Source organism: Perca flavescens, chromosome 20 (genome assembly GCF_004354835.1).
Source record: "Perca flavescens isolate YP-PL-M2 chromosome 20, PFLA_1.0, whole genome shotgun sequence".
Classification (NCBI taxonomy): Eukaryota; Metazoa; Chordata; class Actinopteri; order Perciformes; family Percidae; genus Perca; species Perca flavescens.
This window is the reverse complement of record NC_041350.1, coordinates 26,609,467-26,629,311: the sequence shown is the minus strand read 5'-3', so window position 1 is coordinate 26,629,311 and position 19,845 is coordinate 26,609,467. Positions and strand designations below refer to the sequence as shown.

The window sequence follows — 19,845 nt, the reverse complement described above, 5'->3', positions numbered from 1 at the left end:
TGTTTCTTGTCTAACATTTAAGAAAGGCATAAGAAAGCCAGACATCAGCTTTTAATCACAGATGGGTTTATGGTTGTGTTTCAATGTCTGTGATTGTCTAGTCTATATCCTTCGCGTTCCACTTCCAGGATTGCTCCGGTGCTGCAGGAAATTCTGCCGGATGCATGCGTTTTCCGTTTCCTTTTGCTTTCTTTGTGTTGTAATTTTAAACTCCGGTGGATTTCTGAGGACTATGGTTAACTGCTCCTCAGATCTCTGCAGGGTAAATCCAGACAGCTAGCTAGACTCTGTCCAATCTCAGTTTTTTTCTCGCACTACTATAAACTATTTTGCAGCGCCTCTGTGCAGAGTTAGCACCACCCACGACGATTGTGATTGGTTTAAAGAAATGCCAATAAACCAGAGCATGTTTTCTTCCCATCCCCCAATGCTGTGTGGAGTAGACAGACCCCCCTTCAGCGCGCTTTGGAGGAGGGTCTGGCAAAGCGAGACTATTTTGACTGATGTTGCGATTGTGATATGAATCAAGATATTGGAGGGAATGATCGTTTTTGTATCATTATTGTAATTTTTATTGAAAAAAATAAATATATTATAGTGTGATTTTTGCGAGGATCTGTACCAAACAAAGCTGTTTTCTGTAGTCTCTAGGATAGGATTTGTAGGCCGGGACGTCTCCGCAGTTCCACAATACTTCATTCAGAATGGTTTGACACAAATATTGCGCCCCCGTGCGATTTGAATATTGCACTAGTCCATATTGCGATTTCGATAAAATTACAATTAATTATGCAGCCCTACTATCCTGTTATAAAAATGTTCCTTTTATGTTCCTCACCTCTTCAGATTGTTATCAATCCAAATAACGAAGTGGCTGAAAGCGACTTCACCAACAATGCCATGAAATGCAACTGCAAGTATGACGGGCATCGAATCTGGCTCCATAACTGCCACATTGGTAAGCAGTCAGTAAAGCTACCAGATGTTTATGCCAAATCTGGCTCTTATATTTAAACTTTTTGACTGCTTTGTTCATTGTTTTTAATCCCAACAGGTGATGCGTTCAGCGAGGAGGCAGAGAGGAGGTTTGAGAAATACCCCGGGCAGCTGAATAATCAGATTAATTAATCAACAATAATTTCACAACAAATATAAGACCTAGAGTCGGGTGTTGAATGAATAAAAACGCACCTCACTAGCTCAAAGCAAGACATAAACCTTTTTTGTTTTCAGGTACCAAAATGGATTCCCTCACATATTATTTGGAATTATGGAAGAAGCCAACAGTATTTTCTTGTGGTGAATGTGTTGTATATTATACTTGAATATTCAAGTGCCAATGTTTTTTTTTTTTCTCAGTCTGTGAGCTAATGCTATATTTTTTATTACAAAATAACTATTACTATTAATGAATTAATGAATGTTCTGAGTTATGAATGAGGTACTATTTTTTTTACTTGGAGAAGCATGTTACGAACTATGTGAGGTGTTGGCATTAGCTGTAACACATCTAAAAACTAAAAACTGAGGCATGAACAGGACCAAATACAGCTCTGTCAAAGTCTTACTGGTCTTCATAGTAGGTATTATGGACAAAAGAGATAGACTGTCCCATTTCCAAAAACCTGCAGGTGCTTTAGAGCAAAACATTAAATATTACCTTACCTGGATACATTTCTCTGGATTAAAGGTTTTATATCAAATACTGTTCAGTTTTCTGCCATCTTGTTCACAGAAATGGTTTGGGTTCCACAGTTGCAATATTTTGTGAATGTATTTATTGCTTATATCAAGGTGCTCAAGAACAACATTTAGTTTGAAGTGCTTTGGAACCAGTTTGAAGCCAACTTTAGCTTGTATGTATTATTATTAATAGTTATTTAGGGTGGGAACATACAGTAGATGTACAATTACCCTCAAGAATGTCTGTATGTATGCTGATGTAATCACACCCACTGCATCTAATAAAAAGGAGAGAAATAATAATGATGCTGCATCTACGAGACTTGAATCGATTAGAAACTGTAAGGTCAGATTTTTTACATTTGTGTCAGTCTGACACCATTTTGTAAAAAGAAACCGTAAACTAGACACCATCCCTGCGTTCCAGTACTCCTACTACCATACTATTTAGTTTGCCAAAAAAAATAAGATATGGTATGTCCCAATGCATAAAATGTCAAATGCAGTATGCCAAAAATACCAGGATGTCCTAATGCATCCAGTCACATTTAGCAGTATGCAAGCCAGCATGCCGTTCTGGCTAATCTGACCCACAATCCTTTGCACAGCATATATCAAGAGGGTAAAAATTCAAGGTGCAATGTTATGAAGAATTAATATGTCTCAATTGTATGCACACTGCATGCAACAATACATTCTTTGTAAGGGCAACGGCATTACATACTAAAGGTAAAAAGAAAAATGCTATTTTGAACTCTAGTCATCTTGCGATGGAATCACACCAGCTGCCACATCCATTTTCAAACTCAGCCTTAATTTCAACGCTCATCTGCACACCTGTAAAGTTTTGTGAAAGCATCTTGCACAGTTGCGATGCTGTCGCGGTGACAATCTCTGGCCGCAGACATATAAACACCTGGCAAAGTACACTAAAGCGCATCAGTGGTAGTTGACGCTACAGTAGGTGTCTCCAGGACCACAGTTTACCATGACGACACACACAGATTTACAAGGTTAAAACAATACCAGCATCGCTGTTGCGGCTGGTAATTATTAGACAGTTTTCGAGTAGCTCTTATTCAGTTTTGGAGAATGAGTAAGTGCACTGGAGAGAATGGAGTCTAATTTTTGTTAAGTAAAAAAAAAAAAAAAAAAAAAAAAGAAGGGATCTAATTTTCATTCTGTTCTGTTAAAAGATTCAGACTAATTCAGTGGGAACTCCAGTTAACATTAATTTATTTTACAAACATCACACATCCTGAGAAGACAGTAATGATAACAGGAAATGTTACGGTAACATACAGCACTCATAAGGAATAAACATAAAGGCAGGTACTGAAGCTTTCCATCAACAGTCACTTTAATCTACAAATTATCTGCCAATGAAAAAGTCTAATTTCTTGGTTTTCTCATGCTAAATGTTTTCCGTGTTTATTTGAAGAAAATGCGCTTCCAACTCTGATCCCAGTCCTAAATGATGTTAATCCGTCTTTCTTTATCTTCTGAGACACATAACAGGTCGGTCTGGTGTTTTACTGCAGCATTGTCTGTTTAACAACTCTCCCTTCTTTGTCAATGGCAAAGTTGTAATTCTTTGGATTGTCCAGAGCTTCTTCTATACGCTGATCCAAGTTCTCCAATGTGATGAAGTTCTTGGCCTCCTCCTGTAAGAGATTGAAAGTAAAAAGTCACATTTAGTTTGTTTAGGAATATAACCAGGATGCTATTTTGATGCAGGATTTCAAATTTCCACTTTTTTTAATATAAAATTTCCACTTCAGTTTAGAGGGAGCAAAACAGAAAGAAGATAAACAAAGATTGAGAAAAAAAAAATAAAAATCATACCTGCAATTTTAAAATGTCCCTCTCTTTTTCTTTGATGGATTCTTGCTGCTCTTGTTCACGTTGAATGGCAGCTTCTACCTTCTTGCGCTCAGCTTCCTCCTTTTCCTTCTGGATCCTCAAAATCCTGAAAGATACAGAGGAGAAAGTGAGCTTTTACTTTTGGAAATATAGAACTAAATCTTGTTTTTTTTAAGCACACAGATGGAAACTAGACACGGTTGACCGTATCTTTGAATGAGGTTTTTACTCATGTTGTAATTTTGAGTCTATTTTTACCGGAGTTTGAGCATGCGGAGGTTCTCCTGGTTGTTAAAGGCCATGAGGGCGCGATGCTCCTCCGCCTCCTGTCTCGCCCTCTCCTCCGCCAGGGAGCCCGTCTCCTCCTCGTACTTCTTCCGAAGCACCTCCTCCTTAAACTCCAGCCTGACGAACACAGAGGAAAGAACCACATCAATTCAAAAGGACGTCTTCCTGCAGAATCAGTAGACACGTGTAGTTTATAGAAGGGCAGGACTACAATTCCCAATATTTAAAAATGAAAAACCAGTCGGAATGTTAAAATATACGTGTTTAAAACTGGATTTCAGTGTCAAAATTGATAGTATCAACTTCAAGCACATAATATGTCACAACTCTGACAACATGATGTATGACTGTATGTCAGAAATAGAGAATAATGATCATCACAAATTCCCAGACCCTAAGTTGAAATATTTAAACTGCTTTTCTTGTTGGACCAACAGTCCAAAAGCCAAATACGTTTACTATCCAATGTTTCACATTTGAAAAGCTAGAAAAAGAAATATCTGCATTTTTACTTAAAAATCACAATTAGTAGATTATCAAAATTGTTGCAATTACTTTCTGTAATTTGACTAATCAGTTATTCGGTTAATCATGCTGTTTAATTTAATGGAAACCAAATTGATTGTTTAACTACTTTGCAGACGAGTATGTTATGTATAAAATGTCCGAAGAGTATTATTGTTACAATTTCACACACACACACACACACACACACACACACACACACACACACACACACACACACACACACACACACACACACTACTATCTATTGTCTCTCTCTCTCTTGGACAGATAGATATATATATATATACACACTTATTATATATTACACAAAACTATATAGCACTACAGTATACTATGCTATTAATCGCACTGCTGTTCTCCTTTGTGTCTTTAATTGCTCATGTATAGTTTCTATGTTTCTATTATTCGTTTTACTTTCTCTATTTATCTGTACTTTGTGTCAATGACACAATGTATGTCATCTGTATATCTGTGTGTTGCTGCAAAACCCAAATTTCTTATTCAAAATACATACATTTTAACAATGTTGATTCAAATTCAATTTTTTAATTCCTTACAGATAATACCAACTTTGACAGCGCACATATTTGGAGTGCAAATGTTGGCACATTTATTGGATGGAGGTTGAGGGTAAAACAAATGTTATTTTGATAAAGAAATGTTTAAAGTTTGGGAAACAATTTACAGCACAGCAAGGGACACCGATTTTGAGCAAGAAAACTGAATTTGCCACAACATCTGGTGACCTGTTAACGTCCGGGACATGTCAGTTCCTACGGTTACTAACAGTGGTGATTTAACGTACCGAAGCGCCCTCATCATCATCTGGTACTCCGTGTATCTCTCCTTGAGGACGACCATCTCCACCGGGTCGACCGGGGGAGGAACTTTTATTCGCCCCTCTTTAGACTTGGCCACCGGGTCTGTGCGGGACTTTCTTCCCCGGACAGCCTCCACGAGCACGGCGCTCCTGGGTGCGAGGAGCCGGGCCACCTGGATGCTCCTCCCGCCAATTACCTGGAACATGGCGGCGTCGAAATGGTGCTACAGGTGAAGATTATTACGCGCTCTGTGAAACCGTTATTCAAAGCATTTGAAAGTTAACATTGGGACAGACGTGTTATCGACAGAAGCAGGCGGCAGCCATGTTGGTGTCCTCTGACCGAAGGAAGTAATTTGCAACTTAACTTGGCTAGACGTTGTCTAGCCTCTACCGCCATCTGTAGGTAGCAGAAAATGTTTGTGGATATAATACACAAGCTGTCTATAATACATCCATATGGTCCGTGCTCATTATTAAAAGTGAGTTGTCCTACACCGGTGTCGAACGTCGAGTCAGTAAGATAACTATAGTGGCAGATAGCTAGCTAGCTACGAAGCTAAGTAGTTAGCATAGACTAGTCTATGGTACTTAGTTAGCATAATTAGCTCAGCAGCCAGGTACATTTATAAACAGTTACCCTGCCATGTGCATGTGAAGTGGTGGAAGAAATATAAAAACATATTTTACTTTAAGTAGAGTACAAGTAATAGTACATAAGTATAAACATACTTTAAGTACCAAAATAATTCCTGCAGAGGCAGAAGGGCCCATTTCATATTATATTGAATTATAATTACTGATGCACTCCTGTAACGTTACATCACTTTAATGTTGCAGCTGGTAAAGGTGGGGCTAATTAGTTTACAGCTGGGTAGCTTGTATACATTATACCTATATACATTATCATTGTTTTATTGACTATATTTTGTATTATTAATCTGAATCTGCAAAGTAACAAGTAACCAAAGCTATATAAATAAATGTAGTGGAGTAAAAATACAAGATTTCCACCCAAAGTATAAAGTAGCATAAAATGGAAATACTCAAGTAAAGTTCTGATACCTCAAAATTGTTACTCAAGTACAGTACTTGAGTACATGTAAATCAAATGAAAATCCAATTGAAATGAATTGGAATTACTTTAGTAAGTTTCTTAAAAAACAGTTAATTTCAGTTATGAGAGTCCTATTTACTTAAAGCTTGTGTTAAATATAAGTTAGTAAGTTAAATGACGTCAGAGAATTTGATGTCCTCAACAGCAAAGACCAACTGACTCTTGAAAACACTTAATGTTTAGTACGCTGAGCTATTGTTTTACACTCACAATATGCAGTCAAAATGAATGTGAAAACTGCATTTTGTTGTGTGTTCCTTCAGGGTTCAGTGGGATGCCGGATGTCAGCCTGGTGACTGATGATCCTGCTGAGACAAGGCACCGGCACCAGCACATTACAGCTCCAGTCGGGATGCCAGGAACATGGAATGATGGGAAATGGCGCAGTGCTGTTCATTGTGACATTGAGAACTGTAAGTAAGGAGACATTTTAGCAGGATGAAGAGACGTGTTTTGCCATTGTTATACGTTTTTTCTCAAAGTCACACATGGGAAATATTCACCATTCTCAGCAGTGTCAGATTCAGCCTGCCAAGTCGCTGATGGAATGTCCCTTTAGCTTTTCACTATTAATCATTACTATATCAATTTCTATATATTCATTGCACCTTAGAGGCGCCTCATCTTTGAAATTGGATTTTGTTATAAAAGACATTAGTTAACATTTTTGCAGTTTGTAGATCATCACTGATCATTCCCTGTGATTGGAATCTGGGTCATTATGACTGAAATATTCACCTTGTTTGGATACGCAAAAAGTCTTTGCTGATTGCTCTAAAACTAGACAAAACATAGACAAATCATTTTGTTGTACATGAGAGCTACAGTGGAAATAACAACATTGAAATAGCTCTTCTCTTCAACCCGTTGTAATGTCCTAAACATCCTCAAAAGTGTCAAATGAAAACCGGAGACGTGAATTGATTTGCAGGTCAGTTATATGTTTATTCAGATTGTTGCCGGCCGTTACAGCTACACCGAGCTTGATGGTGCAAACTTTGTATTAGTTTCACAGATGTAAAGCACCATTTAGAGCTAACATCAGCAGACGGACAACAAGGAGCTCCTGCACTTCTCTTTCAGTTTAATTGTTTAGCTTTGAATGAACTCACAGAACAAAAATAAACTAATCGAATGCAGATAAGCTGCGAGACACACTGCATGGATATATACGGAGAAACCAGTAACAATTAGTCTTCCACAGCATTTACATGTCCAGACGCTTATGCGAGAAAAGACACAGTTTTATTAGAAATTAGAAATTTAAATAACCGGCCAAATAGAAACGACCCAAACTTTTTTTTTAAACCAACCAAACTTGTATTTGTGTAAATGCAGAGGAAGAATAACTAAAAAAAGACAACAATGAGTTTTAATATAGTGAAAAGAATTCTTTTAAGGTTACTGTTTCACTGATTACTAGAGAGCCAGGGGTGCAGGACAATGCATGGATCGATTGGTAGAGTTCCCGGTCAATAATGCTGCAGGTTTCTTGCATCAGTTCAAGCACAGATAAAGTCCAAGCATCAAGAGATGAATGGGGTATTTGTCCTCCTTCACAAACAATTGGTCAAATGTTTGCACAACGAGGGTTGACAAGAGTCAAATAGGAACTCTGCTGCTTGGACCTTAACGTGCGTGACAGAGAGGAACTCAGCCAAAACGATACTGCCGTCCGACTTAGCTATGCAACTAATGCAGCGCAGCCACTCTGCGTTTTTACAGTTTGCCATCTTCTTGATGTGTGGTGTCAGAACGTGTGTAGAAGAAGGGGGACTTCTGGTGGACCTCTTGTTTTTCACAAGGGCGCATCTGTCTTGAGAAGGATGAGCTTTGGATTGCGATTTGGGAGGAGTAATGGAGTATTTTGGGGGGGAAGATAACCGAGTAGATAACGTTAAAGAAATGAGAGGGAGGTAGGTAGGGAGGGAGGTAGGTAGGGAGGGAGGGAGGGAGGTGATGTTCAGGGCAGGACAGGAAAGAAGGGGAATGAAGTATCCAGGTTGATGCCAGGCTGGTGGCATTTAGGTTTTAGTTAAGAATGGCAAGGGAAGGGTAAGCCAGACGGATCTCTTCTCCCTCCAGGAGTTTCCTGAAAAGAAAAAGAAAACCGATTATGCTTGAGCTTACTGTGCATTTATTTTCTGCTTGTTTACGGAAAAAGTGTGATACATTATTACTTGAATATGTGAAACTGTTATTTCTGTCAGATGAGATTAAAAAAAAACAAGGTCTTTTGCCCCAGAGTCATATAGTCATACATATTTGTTTAAGATAAACTAAATGTCCAATATTAGTGGAGGCAAAAGCCAGATCTCACCTGTACGCAGCTATTTCAATGTCCAGCGCCATCTTCACATTGAGAAGGTCTTGGTAATCTCTCAGGTAGCGCGCCATCTCCTGCTTGGCGTCGGTGATATCCCGCTCCAGCTCACTTATCCTCATCTGTGAATGCAAATAAACATCGTCATTCATCATCAAATATCACCGTTGGTGATGCTAGACACAAGGATGCATACAGCCTTTGATACATATTTTATTTTAGTTTGGTTTTGCTTAAAGAGATTTGCTTCAGAATAATTGGAAATGGTTGCAAAGTGGTAAAATAACATATAACATTTAAATCCCTGGTGTCTTTTTAGAGTGTGTAGCTACGTTGTGCTCTCTGACTTCATTCAGACCGTAACCTTGCAGATTGTTACCTATGCTGTGAGTCTGCCATCATTTCCTGCTGAGCACTAAAGTGTGGGGAGGGTGTAGCTGCTGCAGAGAATATATTTACATCTTGTCGCAAAAAAGAAGCTTCTTCCTGCTGTTTCTCTACTCTCTGCACGTAGAGTGCTGTCTTTGATTCTGGTGTCTACTAATATTATTCTCTCTTAAGACCCTTTACATGCCATCTTTCATCTTTCTGTCTTTTCCTACCCCTTTTCCCTGTGGGTGAAGAAGATTGCTTCTATTAGAGAGCACCTCTCATGTCATATCCAAGCACACATGGGCAGATAACCGGACCAGGCACCACATACTGGTTCACATTCCCCTACTGGGTGAATATTCATGCGGATCAGGATCCAAATATCCCTCATTCACCTGGTACTTTGCCACCTCTTTGTCCTGCGTCTCCTCCAGATCCTCCAGCTGCTTGTTCAGGGAGTCGATGATGTTCCGGAGAGATTTGATCTCAGAGGAGCGGGACTGAAGCAGTCTCCGGTACTCCATGGTCTCCTCCCGGATGGCGTGCACGGCCTCGTTGTTTTTGCTGGCCATTTCCGCCACACTCGCGAACTTGCTCTTGTACCAGTCTTCGGCCGTTTGCATGTTCTTGTTGGCCAGCCGCTCGTACTGTGCCCTGATGTCCCGCAAGGCAGTGGAGAGGTCAGGACGGGACACGTCCACGTCCACGCTGATGTTGGCCACCTGCAGCTGGGCCTGCAGCTCCGCTTGCTCCTCTGCAAAGACTTTCTTTAGGAACACCATCTCATCGCAGAGAGAGACCACGGTGGCCTCGGCGTCGCAGTTGGAGAGCACGGCCCTGCTGGCCTTCTCCCTGGCCCTCTGCAGGGCCTCCTCAGCATCTAGGCGCCGCCTCGCCTCCTCCTCAAAGCGTTCCTTCATCTGCTCATACACGTCATGCAGGTAGTCTCTCTCCGCCTCCATCCGCATCTTCTCGCCGTTCTCCGAGTCGATCATGGCCCTCAGGCTCCGCGACTGCCCCTCATAGAGCATCTGCAGACGGGACGGCTCGCTCTGCCGCCTCCTCAGCGCCTCCAGCTCGGCCAGCAGGGCTCGGTTCTGCAGCTCCAGGTGCCTCACCTTCTCGATGTAGGTGGCGAAGCGGTCGTTCAGGTCCACCAGCTGCTCCTTCTCCTGGGAGCGCACGCCCAGCAGCTCTGTGTTGAGGGAGCTGGCATGAGCCAGGTCCATCCGCTCAGACCGGTCTGGCAGGGAAGAGGAGGCCAGCCTCTGGATCCTCTTCCCGGACGGAGGAGCTCGAGGAGAAGCGTAGAGGGAGGAAGACATCGAGGATTTGGTGGTGGTTTGGGAGCCTCTGTAGCTGTCCCAAGGGCGGCGGTAGGAGAAGAAGGTATCATAGCTCATGATGAATTTTTTCTTGTGGATTTTTTTTGTTTGTTTGTTTAAGAAAAAGGATGTGGGATTTTTTTTTTTTTGTTTCAGAAGGTTTTTTTTAATGTCCCCCTTGTTCTGCACACCATCGGTGATGATGAGTGGGCGTTTTGCACTGCACCAGCTCAGTGATGCTGCAGATCCCTGGCTTTTATAGAGTAAGGCTGCCCCCCCCAACCCCCTTCCCTCCTCCACCACAGAGAAACATCAGTGCTGTCAGCATCCACCAGGCCAATAGCAGACTGCTGCAGTGAGAAGAGAGGAGGTTGGTTTTCCGACTCCCTCTCAGCCTCAGCAGGCAGGGTTGGCGTGGTAGAGCAGGTTTTCTTTTAATCTGCCCTAAAGATAGCCTCGCAATCAATTACTCTCATTACTCTGTGCACTTCTGGAGGCACATTATACTCAACTTTATTCCCTCAATGCATTCTCAGATGCATCTCACAAGCAATGAACACATCCACATTAAAACTGGGGCAAACCTTGTGAAAAGGACTTGAAACAAAGTCTTTTCCACAACCCATTTAGAGAAAGCAAAGACATAGTGCTTAAAGGGGCATATACTTTAACAGACAGACACTTAAAGGCTGATGTTATAGAAAAACAATAAATGAATTACCACACAGATTGCTTGGTACTTAAATAGATTGATGTGGTTGATAAGTGATTTATCTAAATAATATGGATGATGATGTTGATGAATAATCCCACAATAAGCCAACGTGCACAGATATCAAGAATCTTTCCTGTTAATTAAACATTAAACAGATGGCTGGTGCTTTGTTTTGTTGCTTTATACTTTACAGATATTTTTAAAAAAGTAATTTTTTCCTCTTATGCACTTTTCTTTTTCATCATCTCCTCTCTCCATTGCTTCCTGTATTGCAATGAATGTCCTTTATAAAATAGATACCCCTTCGCCGTGCTCTATATACTGCTGTTGTTCCCAGACTATCTTTAGATGTGTCTGTCTGATCTATTTAGATTACAAATTGATGAGTCGCTGATGTCCTATCTATATGTGCTGACACAGAGAAACACTCCTCCTGCTTAATACCCATGATGACTCAGAGCGTGCCTTTAAAACACCATTAGTAGCCTATTGGTTTTAAAAAAGAGGCTACAAGCTGATGTTCTTATACAGGAATCGATTAAGATCTCTGCACAAGGACACGTTTTTGGCGGCAGACATTTTCACACTGATGACAGTTGTCAGACAGTCTCTTTTAAAGCAAACAGTAAAGGGAAAGTAATTAAGATTTTTAGCACGAAATTACCATAATTTACCAGCAGTGTTGATTTAGTAGTATTATCTTTTCATTATGTACGTCATGATTGTTTTATTATTCTCATTAACTTTGAGAATGACTACACAGGAAATACATCAAAATTGCCACCCTGATAAACGCAAGAAAGCCTTAAAACGTTTTGGGGAATATAAAGCCCCATGCTTTATTCGATTTGATAGAAGAGGAGTCTTGGGAAGAAAACCATGGCATCCTGTGAAGTTCTACTACACAGCCACTCAGCAAGCCTACAAAGCAAATAATGAAGCAGTATTATTATGCCAGTAGGTGACACCATTTAGCCAGGCAAGACCTTCCATCAGTTTTTGTTTCCAAACAGAAATCTTAATACCTGCCAAAGTAAAGGGATCTGATCCAATTAGTTAGATTATTGCAAAAGTGGTGACATTATTGTGTCCGTTAGTTCCAAATGCTTTTGTAGAGGGAGGTGCTCTAAATTCCATTGATGTTGTTGCAGTTCTTGCTAAAAGAGGTCAATGACGCTCATTGATTGCTCAACATTTAAAGGGACAGTTCACCCAAAAAGACTTAAAAAGAATAAACTGATTCTCTCCACCTTAGCTTATTTCTACATTTGAACATATACACAAGGTGTCCAGCTCCAGCCCCTGGTTAGTGGTAGCTGGAGTAGCTTCAGTGTGGCTGCTTGATTATTCAAGCTGTACTGTTTTTTTTTACCCAACTGCAGATAAGCCTAATGGCATTTGATCTGTAGTGCTCACAGCACCAAAAAAAGAGTCTGCTGTGAAAAAAAGCCTCTTGTTACATCCGAAGGCTTTTATAACTTGAATATATAACTTGTAGGATTTAAAGGCAGCTTAAATGTACATGCAGTCAGGGTTACAGAACAGTGTCGCCTGTCAGTAGATCTATGATGTCATGGCCCGATACGCACTGCAGGACTAATGATGGATCATTTAACATGAGTACTGGGCTCCCATAGAAACGCTCACCTCATTTTTGGCACATTTTACTGTGTATCGTTAGCTTTCGTAGAGGGGGATAAGGTATATTTAAACTGTTGCAGTTCTTAGTAGCTGCCAATAGAGGTCAATGAAATGCATCGATTGCTTAACATTTAAAAGGGACAGCTCACCTAAAAACACAATCCAATCGTTTCCCCCCCTCTTTTAGCAGGAGTGTTTTGGTGCAACTTTGTGAGTATTTTAGCTATCAGCTGTAGTTCACTCAAATAGTGAGTGAACAAGATTTTTTGTGCCCACAGCACCAAAGAAGATGACTCTCAAAAACACTAAGCGGCAGTGCAGTATTCCAAATATGACATGGTTACTCACAGGAATCCACAGATCTCATTTCGGAAAGTTTCATCTAGAACTATTGTTACAAATTTAAATACGCCCACCAACTGTTTTTCTCTGCACATAAAGAAGAATCTCTCCCCAAGAAGGCCTGTGAATAATCACATATAACATTTAAAATATATATAAAGGAAAAACTTTTACTGTGTTTCTTGGTGGCCTATCTCTCAATACTGGAAGGTTATTTTTGGTAACTGAGATAATGTTGCATGTAAACATGATTTAAAAAGAACTAAATTACAATTACTCATCAACATACAAACATGCCTGGACTTTAGGGCACAAGGAGCTGCTTTTCATTTCTGGCATTGAAGGATGTTCACAAGTTGTCAGTCCCAGATATGTGAGGTATCACACATTGTACGTTTCTAATCACAGCTGACTTTAAAAGAACTTCCTGATTTTCTCTCACATGGCTAAAACCAATCCATCATAAATTATGAAAAGCATGGTCTTGGCTCAGTTCTCATTCATTTACACACTCATTCACTATAGATCCGTTTTATTAAATAACCCAGTGCTCATATGCAAGTCCGGTGTAGATCTTTTAATATAGGTGATTGTCATTGAAGGTTTTGAACACTAGGTGGCGTATTTGCATCACACGTCAGTGTGACTATTTCACATACTGTAGTTATTTCAGCTGTCTTCAGATGAAAGACAGTTGTGAAAATGCTTGTTCAGTCATGTGTGACAAAATAATCGTAATCCAAAAAAACATATTCAGTCATGTTATTACTGCTGATGGGTGAGTGATTGATGGTGTATTAAAATCAGTTGCAGTCCCATATAGTCAAAGAAAAATGCAAATTACAAGTTTATTCAGAGTCATTTACAGTGAATATATTTCCCAATGATACGCAAGGTAAAAATAAGTACATAAAACATTTCTATTGACAGATAAAGACTTTGGAATGTCAGGCTTTTCATTGCTAAAATTGTTAACCCCTTTAATACATTTACAAGAATTGCAGGAATATATTTCCACGTAAAAAAAAAAATATCAATTCAGCATCTGTATTTTTTAACAGTAAACTGAAATGATATAGCTTGGAGCTTCTTGGAGAACATGTAGGTGAACTGCGTGCCAAATCTACCTTCCACTGTTTTACATTCAGTTGAAATCTGCAAAATACTATATCCACATAAAATCACACAAAGAATATAAGACATCCAACATATAAACAATACAGAAATGACCTTTAGGCTATAGGTTTCAATACAAAAGTGTATTCCTTTGGTACAAAACATTTCTCTCAGAAAATAACTGTGCTCGATGTAAAGAAGAATATATCTTGCATGGCCTGTCAGACTTCTTACATCCAGGGCCAATGAACTATGGGACTAAACATTCATCTCATATCAGGAGTGCTGCATATTCATTTATGTTGGCATCTCAAAAAAAACAACAACAACAGAGCAGCCCCGCTGACATGCACAGGGCTCTTTGCACTGGCACTGTGCTTCTTGAAACACAGCAACTTCTGATTACAGTATGAAGGTGGTCATTCACAGGTCGATCTGTACAGTACTTTGGTTCATTTTTTTTATCACCAAGTCCTTAAGAGTGCTGGGGAGGGGTGTAAACTATGTGCCCATAGAGTTACAGGATGACGAAAAACATTACAAGTGAAGCAGACATACAAAAAAAAATCAATAAAATCTTCTTAATTTTTTTTTTCTTTCTTTTTTTTCTAAATCTTTCTCTCCAGACTTGTCTTGTGCATGAAATGGGGCAAACATGACTGCCATACAATTTACAGTGCAACTCAAACTTCATACATCTCCTCGACTAGAAGATCTTCAGCCTTTTGCCAATCGGTCTGCCTCCCTTTGCCACTCTCTGGCTCGGCTGGTCTCTGGAAAGCGGGCAGTACTTGATGGTGTGCGCATTGTCGCCGTTAGCACTGCAGAGGGGACAGGTGTATGCCCGGAGGATGGGGCACAGGACTCTGCCGTCCGCTGTCTTCAGGATATGGGTGCCGTAAACTTCCTCCGGCGCGCCGTTATTCCGACAGAAGACGCACACCTTCGGTTCCGGCTTGCCCCTCTGAGTCTGTTTGCGCCTCCTGTCCATGGAGAGCAGGTCGAGGCCGGCGAAGCTGCCCCTGTAGGGGGGTGAATCTCTGTCTCCCAGCGGCGAATCACCAGCAAGGTGTTCGTACGGCCTGAGGAGCGAGAGGCGCTCCTTGAGATCATAGATGGAGATCGGCGGGGAGCCCGGGGCCGCGCAGCAGCAGTCCAAGTGTCCGTCGCTGTCCCGTCTGTGCGCGATTACGCAGGAGCATACCGGGGAGTCGTCCTCCAAGCCCAGGGTCGCTTTAAGGGACTCGGTTATAGAGTTGGGGCTGCAGGACGGGTTGTTGATTTTATTTTTGGCGACGAGCGTGGACAGGCCGAGGTAGTCGTTCCAAAAATTAAAGGTGTTATCATAGGGAGACCGCGCGTCCAGGTAACCGCTGTCTAGAAAATCCATGCTGTCGGAGCTGCAGAGTTTAACGTCCACAGTGGTGAATAGGCGTTTCGGATGGCGTCAGCATGGATAGTGCGTTGAGGTGATCTACTCTCTTCTCTCGCTGGGTCTAGAATGCAGAGCAGTCAACATGTAGGCGCTGATAAATCCTCCAGAATAAAAAAAAAAAAAAAAAAAAGGGAGGCGTGGTTTGGTTCAAGTTGATTATCTCTCTGGCCCCATAGGAGGGTCTACACAGGAGAGAAGGGAGTTACTGAGCTGAGAAAAAATCAGTTTCCCTCCCAGGATGTGACTGTTATCACAGAAAGAGTGTCTCGTTGTGTTGCAAGATAACTATTTATCCTGTTGGTTGAGAGAAACTGGCTTTGTTTTCTTCTTCTCAGAAGCATTTATTAGGTTGTTTTGTTCTTGTGTTGTTGATTTTTAAGAGAGAACTAAAAAAAACATTCTATTTTGCCTTGACAACCGTGGTGTTGGGTGGTTTTCTACCGATACATTTAACCCATAACTGCATTTGTGCAATATTGACCCACATTTGGTCAGCGAGTTTTGTGGTTTTTAATGTTTACTTAGGAAACCACTATTATTCAATTTACAGCCAGGTCATAAAGGGTTTTTAATAGACGTGATGCTTTGTTTGGTATGTAAAGGGGCCTCTCCACTGATTTTGTGTTACACTTCCATGAAGTTAGGGGACTTGAAAAACAGATTTTTAAAAAGAATAGTCAATCAATGCAGCAGAAGCCATGACTCCTTGACTGTTTGTCCATAGTTTGTCTCAAGCTACAAAAAAACACGGGATCCTACATTTTTCTCATAGCCTCTCACCCTAAACACATAGCTTAGAGTCAGATATCGGTCTAAGCTAAGCTCAGAAAGCCTTCATTACATCATCATGGTGATTTTCTCAGACCCGACAATGCTTTTAGAGCCACAGAAAACATTAGAAACTGTTTTCACAGACTAAGTAACCATGATCTTCTTCTGTAAAATCATTGGAGTTTCCCTTTAAAGATCTTTGGATAACTTGGCACGACACAGATAAAATATTTTTTTTTGCAGTCTGTTTCTGCTTCCCGTAACATTACAGACAAAAAACAAGAATGTGCCACCTGGTGTTTGCAGATCAGTTTGGTTAGAAGAAAAATGCAGAGTAGGAGCAATTCGTGTGCGGCGCTTCAGTTTCTCACCAGCGTAATATCTGGGACACATTTTGTTTCTTCTATTATTAGCTTTTTTTCTTGTAAATCACCAGATAATTTCACCACTTCAGGACTCTAAACATTATTCTGATAAAACAATCTGAAAATAAGGAGTCACATATCGCAACTTACAGCCGACCTGACAAGGGGTCACATAGACACAGCTTTGTTTTAGGGTGTCATATGCCACTAAAAGTTGGGAGCCATTGGCCTACACTCTAATTTATAAGGAGTTTCTAAGAGTTTTACAGGAGAGGTACACATTTTTCTGAAGATTTTGTCCCACATGTCCTACATTAAAAATGGATCTCAGTGATGATTACAGTGACCAAAAACTGTTGTGTATGTACAAAGGAGTATGTGAGTATTGTTTTAAAACAGACTAGAAAATATGTGAACCTATCCTTTAAGCCAGGGGTGTCAAACTCATTTCAGTTCATGGGCCACATAACCATAATTTGATCTCAAGTGGGCCAGAGCAGTAAACCACTCCAGAAAGATCAGAAACTTTATCTGCCACAGAGTTTCTCGTCAGCTTGATGTTGGCAAACGCAAGTTGCTTCTGCTACGACAGCGTTCTATGACCATTGTAGGAAAAAACATTATCTTAGGGACCTTGGCTATCACCAGACCAAGCTCAGTCTTTTAAGATTGAACATTAGTCTGGGGAGTCTGCTCTGTATTTTCTACCACACAAGAGGCGTGATCAACGGGCGTAGTTCAAATGACTGTACACAATTGGATAGTCCTTCAACCAATCAGACCAACGATCCGGGTGACGTAAATTAGGCTTTTACCAAAGCCGGTCGGCAGTAAGGCAAACACATCCTTCTTTTGTAGGAATTGTTCCAGGGCAAGTTTCTGTTCCGTTTTCAGAGAAAACTTGCCTTTGAAATCTTTAAAACAGCAGCGACAGCGGCATCAACGCCTTGCTGCGCTTCGGTTGCCGCCATGTTGAACGGAAACAAAAAGCTGCTTGCCGTCGCTTCTCCATCGTCATCGTGTTAAACCCGCCAATAGCGCGCCAGGTGGTTAAGCCAGATCCACCTGGCAGATTTGTAACAGAAGCAGGATAGATAATCGTACCGGTTTCCAGCCTGAGATGCAGGGTGAAATCAAATGGCCGGCAGATCGGGCTGGGTTTATCCAGTCTACACTGTAAAAAGCAACCTATAGAATCTACACAATAAATGTGAGGTAACAATTTGCACTCAGTCTGTTTGGGTAGATTTCACCACATGTTTTGAGTGAAGCATATTTACATTTAACAGCTATGATACACTAAAAGAAATTAGGTAAAGTCTACCTAATATTTCTAAATACATTACACAACTTATTACTTATAAAAAGTAAGTAACATTACCTCTTGATTGTAAGCACTTAATACTTAATAATTGTTATTAATAATTGAACAATATGAGTAATTAATCATTACTTATTCAGGGAAGGTAAACTTTACTTTAAAGAAATTATTGTCAGACACAGGAGATATTTGATCATGTCAATTTCTTTTAATCAATGAAATGTTCAAAAAAATAAGGACAGGAGGAGGTACAAAAAGAACCCTCTTCACTCTGCATATTCAACTGAAACAAGTTTCTTAAACCCTTCATATGTGGATTCCAGTTTGTTTGTTATACCAAACATGAACATCTTACATTTTTTTATATGTTTGAGGAACATATGCAGATATTTGCAAAGCCTTATGGGATTGTTGAAGATAACCAGTCTGTGCCTGAACAAAAAACAGCATTTTCCACATCTCAACACCGTGTCCCTTTGGTTAAATGAATTGACAGCCTAGTACCAGTCAGAAACACACTGAGTTCAGTCCTTGCTCAACCAATATGTATCTTTTGAATAACATTGATCCATGAGATGATATGCATTATTTGAATGTAGTGAATTTCAATGTGACACTGCTCTTTGGGAGATGAAATTGTCTGATTGCATTGTACAGTGAGCATTCTTCAGCACCAACAGTAAGTTCCCAGGAAACAGTCTGTGCCTGAATACGGTGTCAAACAGTTCATCATTAGCTTACTTTTGAGGCTCTGGGCCTTCTTGAGCAGCTTTGCTCTGTCAAGCACCAAAAGAGTTTCTGAAATACTTTAAGTATACTCAAGCTTCTTGGAATACTCAAGTTTGAGAGCGTAGATCAATCCCATCAACAGCACACATGCCTTGGTTCGGTTTCCACACACGTTCAGCACTTTGTTTCCCTCCATCGCAATCGACACATGTTGTATGCTCCTTGGCTGCAAGATTATGGATCACAAGCACCTTCATGGTTTAGTCCATCTTGTCCTCATTTTCATCCTCCATGTTAAAAAAAGAAACAAAAATATGCACTTTTAAGTTAAGGACAATAACAAGATACTATCCCAATACATTTATTGATCATGTTTTCTTGGTTAAGCCAAATCAACCCAAGTAGAGTTTGTTTTTAATAATCAGCACCTCAATATAATTCAGTGACAAATTAAAACTGTGACTTTATTGCCTATTTCTCACCTCAAATGTTTTTAAAACCCTATTTTAGTAAGTGATTAGCAGTAATGTGAGAAAGTTTGCATAAAGTATGTTGGTTTAAAAACCTGCATTATTAATATAACCAATTTACATTATGATTTTAATTGTGGATAGACCTCTTGCCTCATTACAAACTAAACTGACATTAGAAGGGGTGGCATGTCTGTCCCATAATGGTGGCTGTGCCAAGTATCCACAGTTTCTATGTAATATATATATATATATATATATATATATATATATATATATATATATATATATATATATATGTATGTATGTATGTATGTATGTATGTATATATATATATATATATATATATATATATATATATATATATATATATATATATATATATACACACACACACACACACCCTCATTTACAGTGTATTTGTGTATTGTAGTTAGCGTATGCGTGTAACAGAGACTGACCAGTTGTTGCACTGCCCTCACAGTTGAGTTCATCCTTTTTTATCCACCCCTATCTCAATTGTATTGTATATTAAATAACAAACGGATTTCTTAAGATGAAAGCTGAGTAAGCCAAACTTTATGTAGCTAAGGTTAGCCTAAAATATATTTTCTCAAAAGC

General features: G+C 40.0%; 4 protein-coding genes across 11 annotated transcripts in view; 1 reads left to right on the top strand and 3 right to left on the bottom strand.

Annotated features, from left to right (window-relative positions):
- The window catches only part of loxl3b (lysyl oxidase-like 3b), a 33,783-nt gene extending 31,794 nt beyond the window's left edge, over positions 1–1,989 (top strand). For all 8 annotated transcript variants that reach the window (XM_028565039.1, XM_028565036.1, XM_028565037.1 and 5 more), the window contains 2 exons: positions 847–958; positions 1,055–1,989. In XM_028565039.1, coding sequence (XP_028420840.1) covers positions 847–958; positions 1,055–1,128 — 186 coding nt within the window. In that variant the 3' untranslated portion in view covers positions 1,129–1,989. The remainder of the gene's footprint in view (positions 1–846; positions 959–1,054) is intronic.
- A 913-nt stretch (positions 1,990–2,902) lies between these two features.
- mrps26 (mitochondrial ribosomal protein S26) lies at positions 2,903–5,761 on the bottom strand. Its single transcript, XM_028565047.1, has 4 exons — positions 5,168–5,761; positions 3,805–3,951; positions 3,529–3,652; positions 2,903–3,347 (listed from the first exon to the last, which is right to left on the bottom strand). The coding sequence occupies exons 1-4, from the start codon at positions 5,386–5,388 to the stop codon at positions 3,216–3,218; spliced, it is 624 nt and encodes a 207-aa protein (XP_028420848.1). The 5' UTR covers positions 5,389–5,761; the 3' UTR covers positions 2,903–3,215.
- A 2,569-nt stretch (positions 5,762–8,330) lies between these two features.
- Positions 8,331–10,466, bottom strand: neff2 (neuronal intermediate filament family member 2). Its single transcript, XM_028565170.1, has 3 exons — positions 9,390–10,466; positions 8,620–8,744; positions 8,331–8,391 (listed from the first exon to the last, which is right to left on the bottom strand). The coding sequence occupies exons 1-3, from the start codon at positions 10,395–10,397 to the stop codon at positions 8,331–8,333; spliced, it is 1,194 nt and encodes a 397-aa protein (XP_028420971.1). The 5' UTR covers positions 10,398–10,466.
- A 3,380-nt stretch (positions 10,467–13,846) lies between these two features.
- Positions 13,847–15,841, bottom strand: LOC114546338 (nanos homolog 1). Its single transcript, XM_028565046.1, has one exon. The coding sequence runs from the start codon at positions 15,521–15,523 to the stop codon at positions 14,840–14,842; it is 684 nt and encodes a 227-aa protein (XP_028420847.1). The 5' UTR covers positions 15,524–15,841; the 3' UTR covers positions 13,847–14,839.
- Between the last annotated feature and the right edge of the window lie 4,004 nt (positions 15,842–19,845).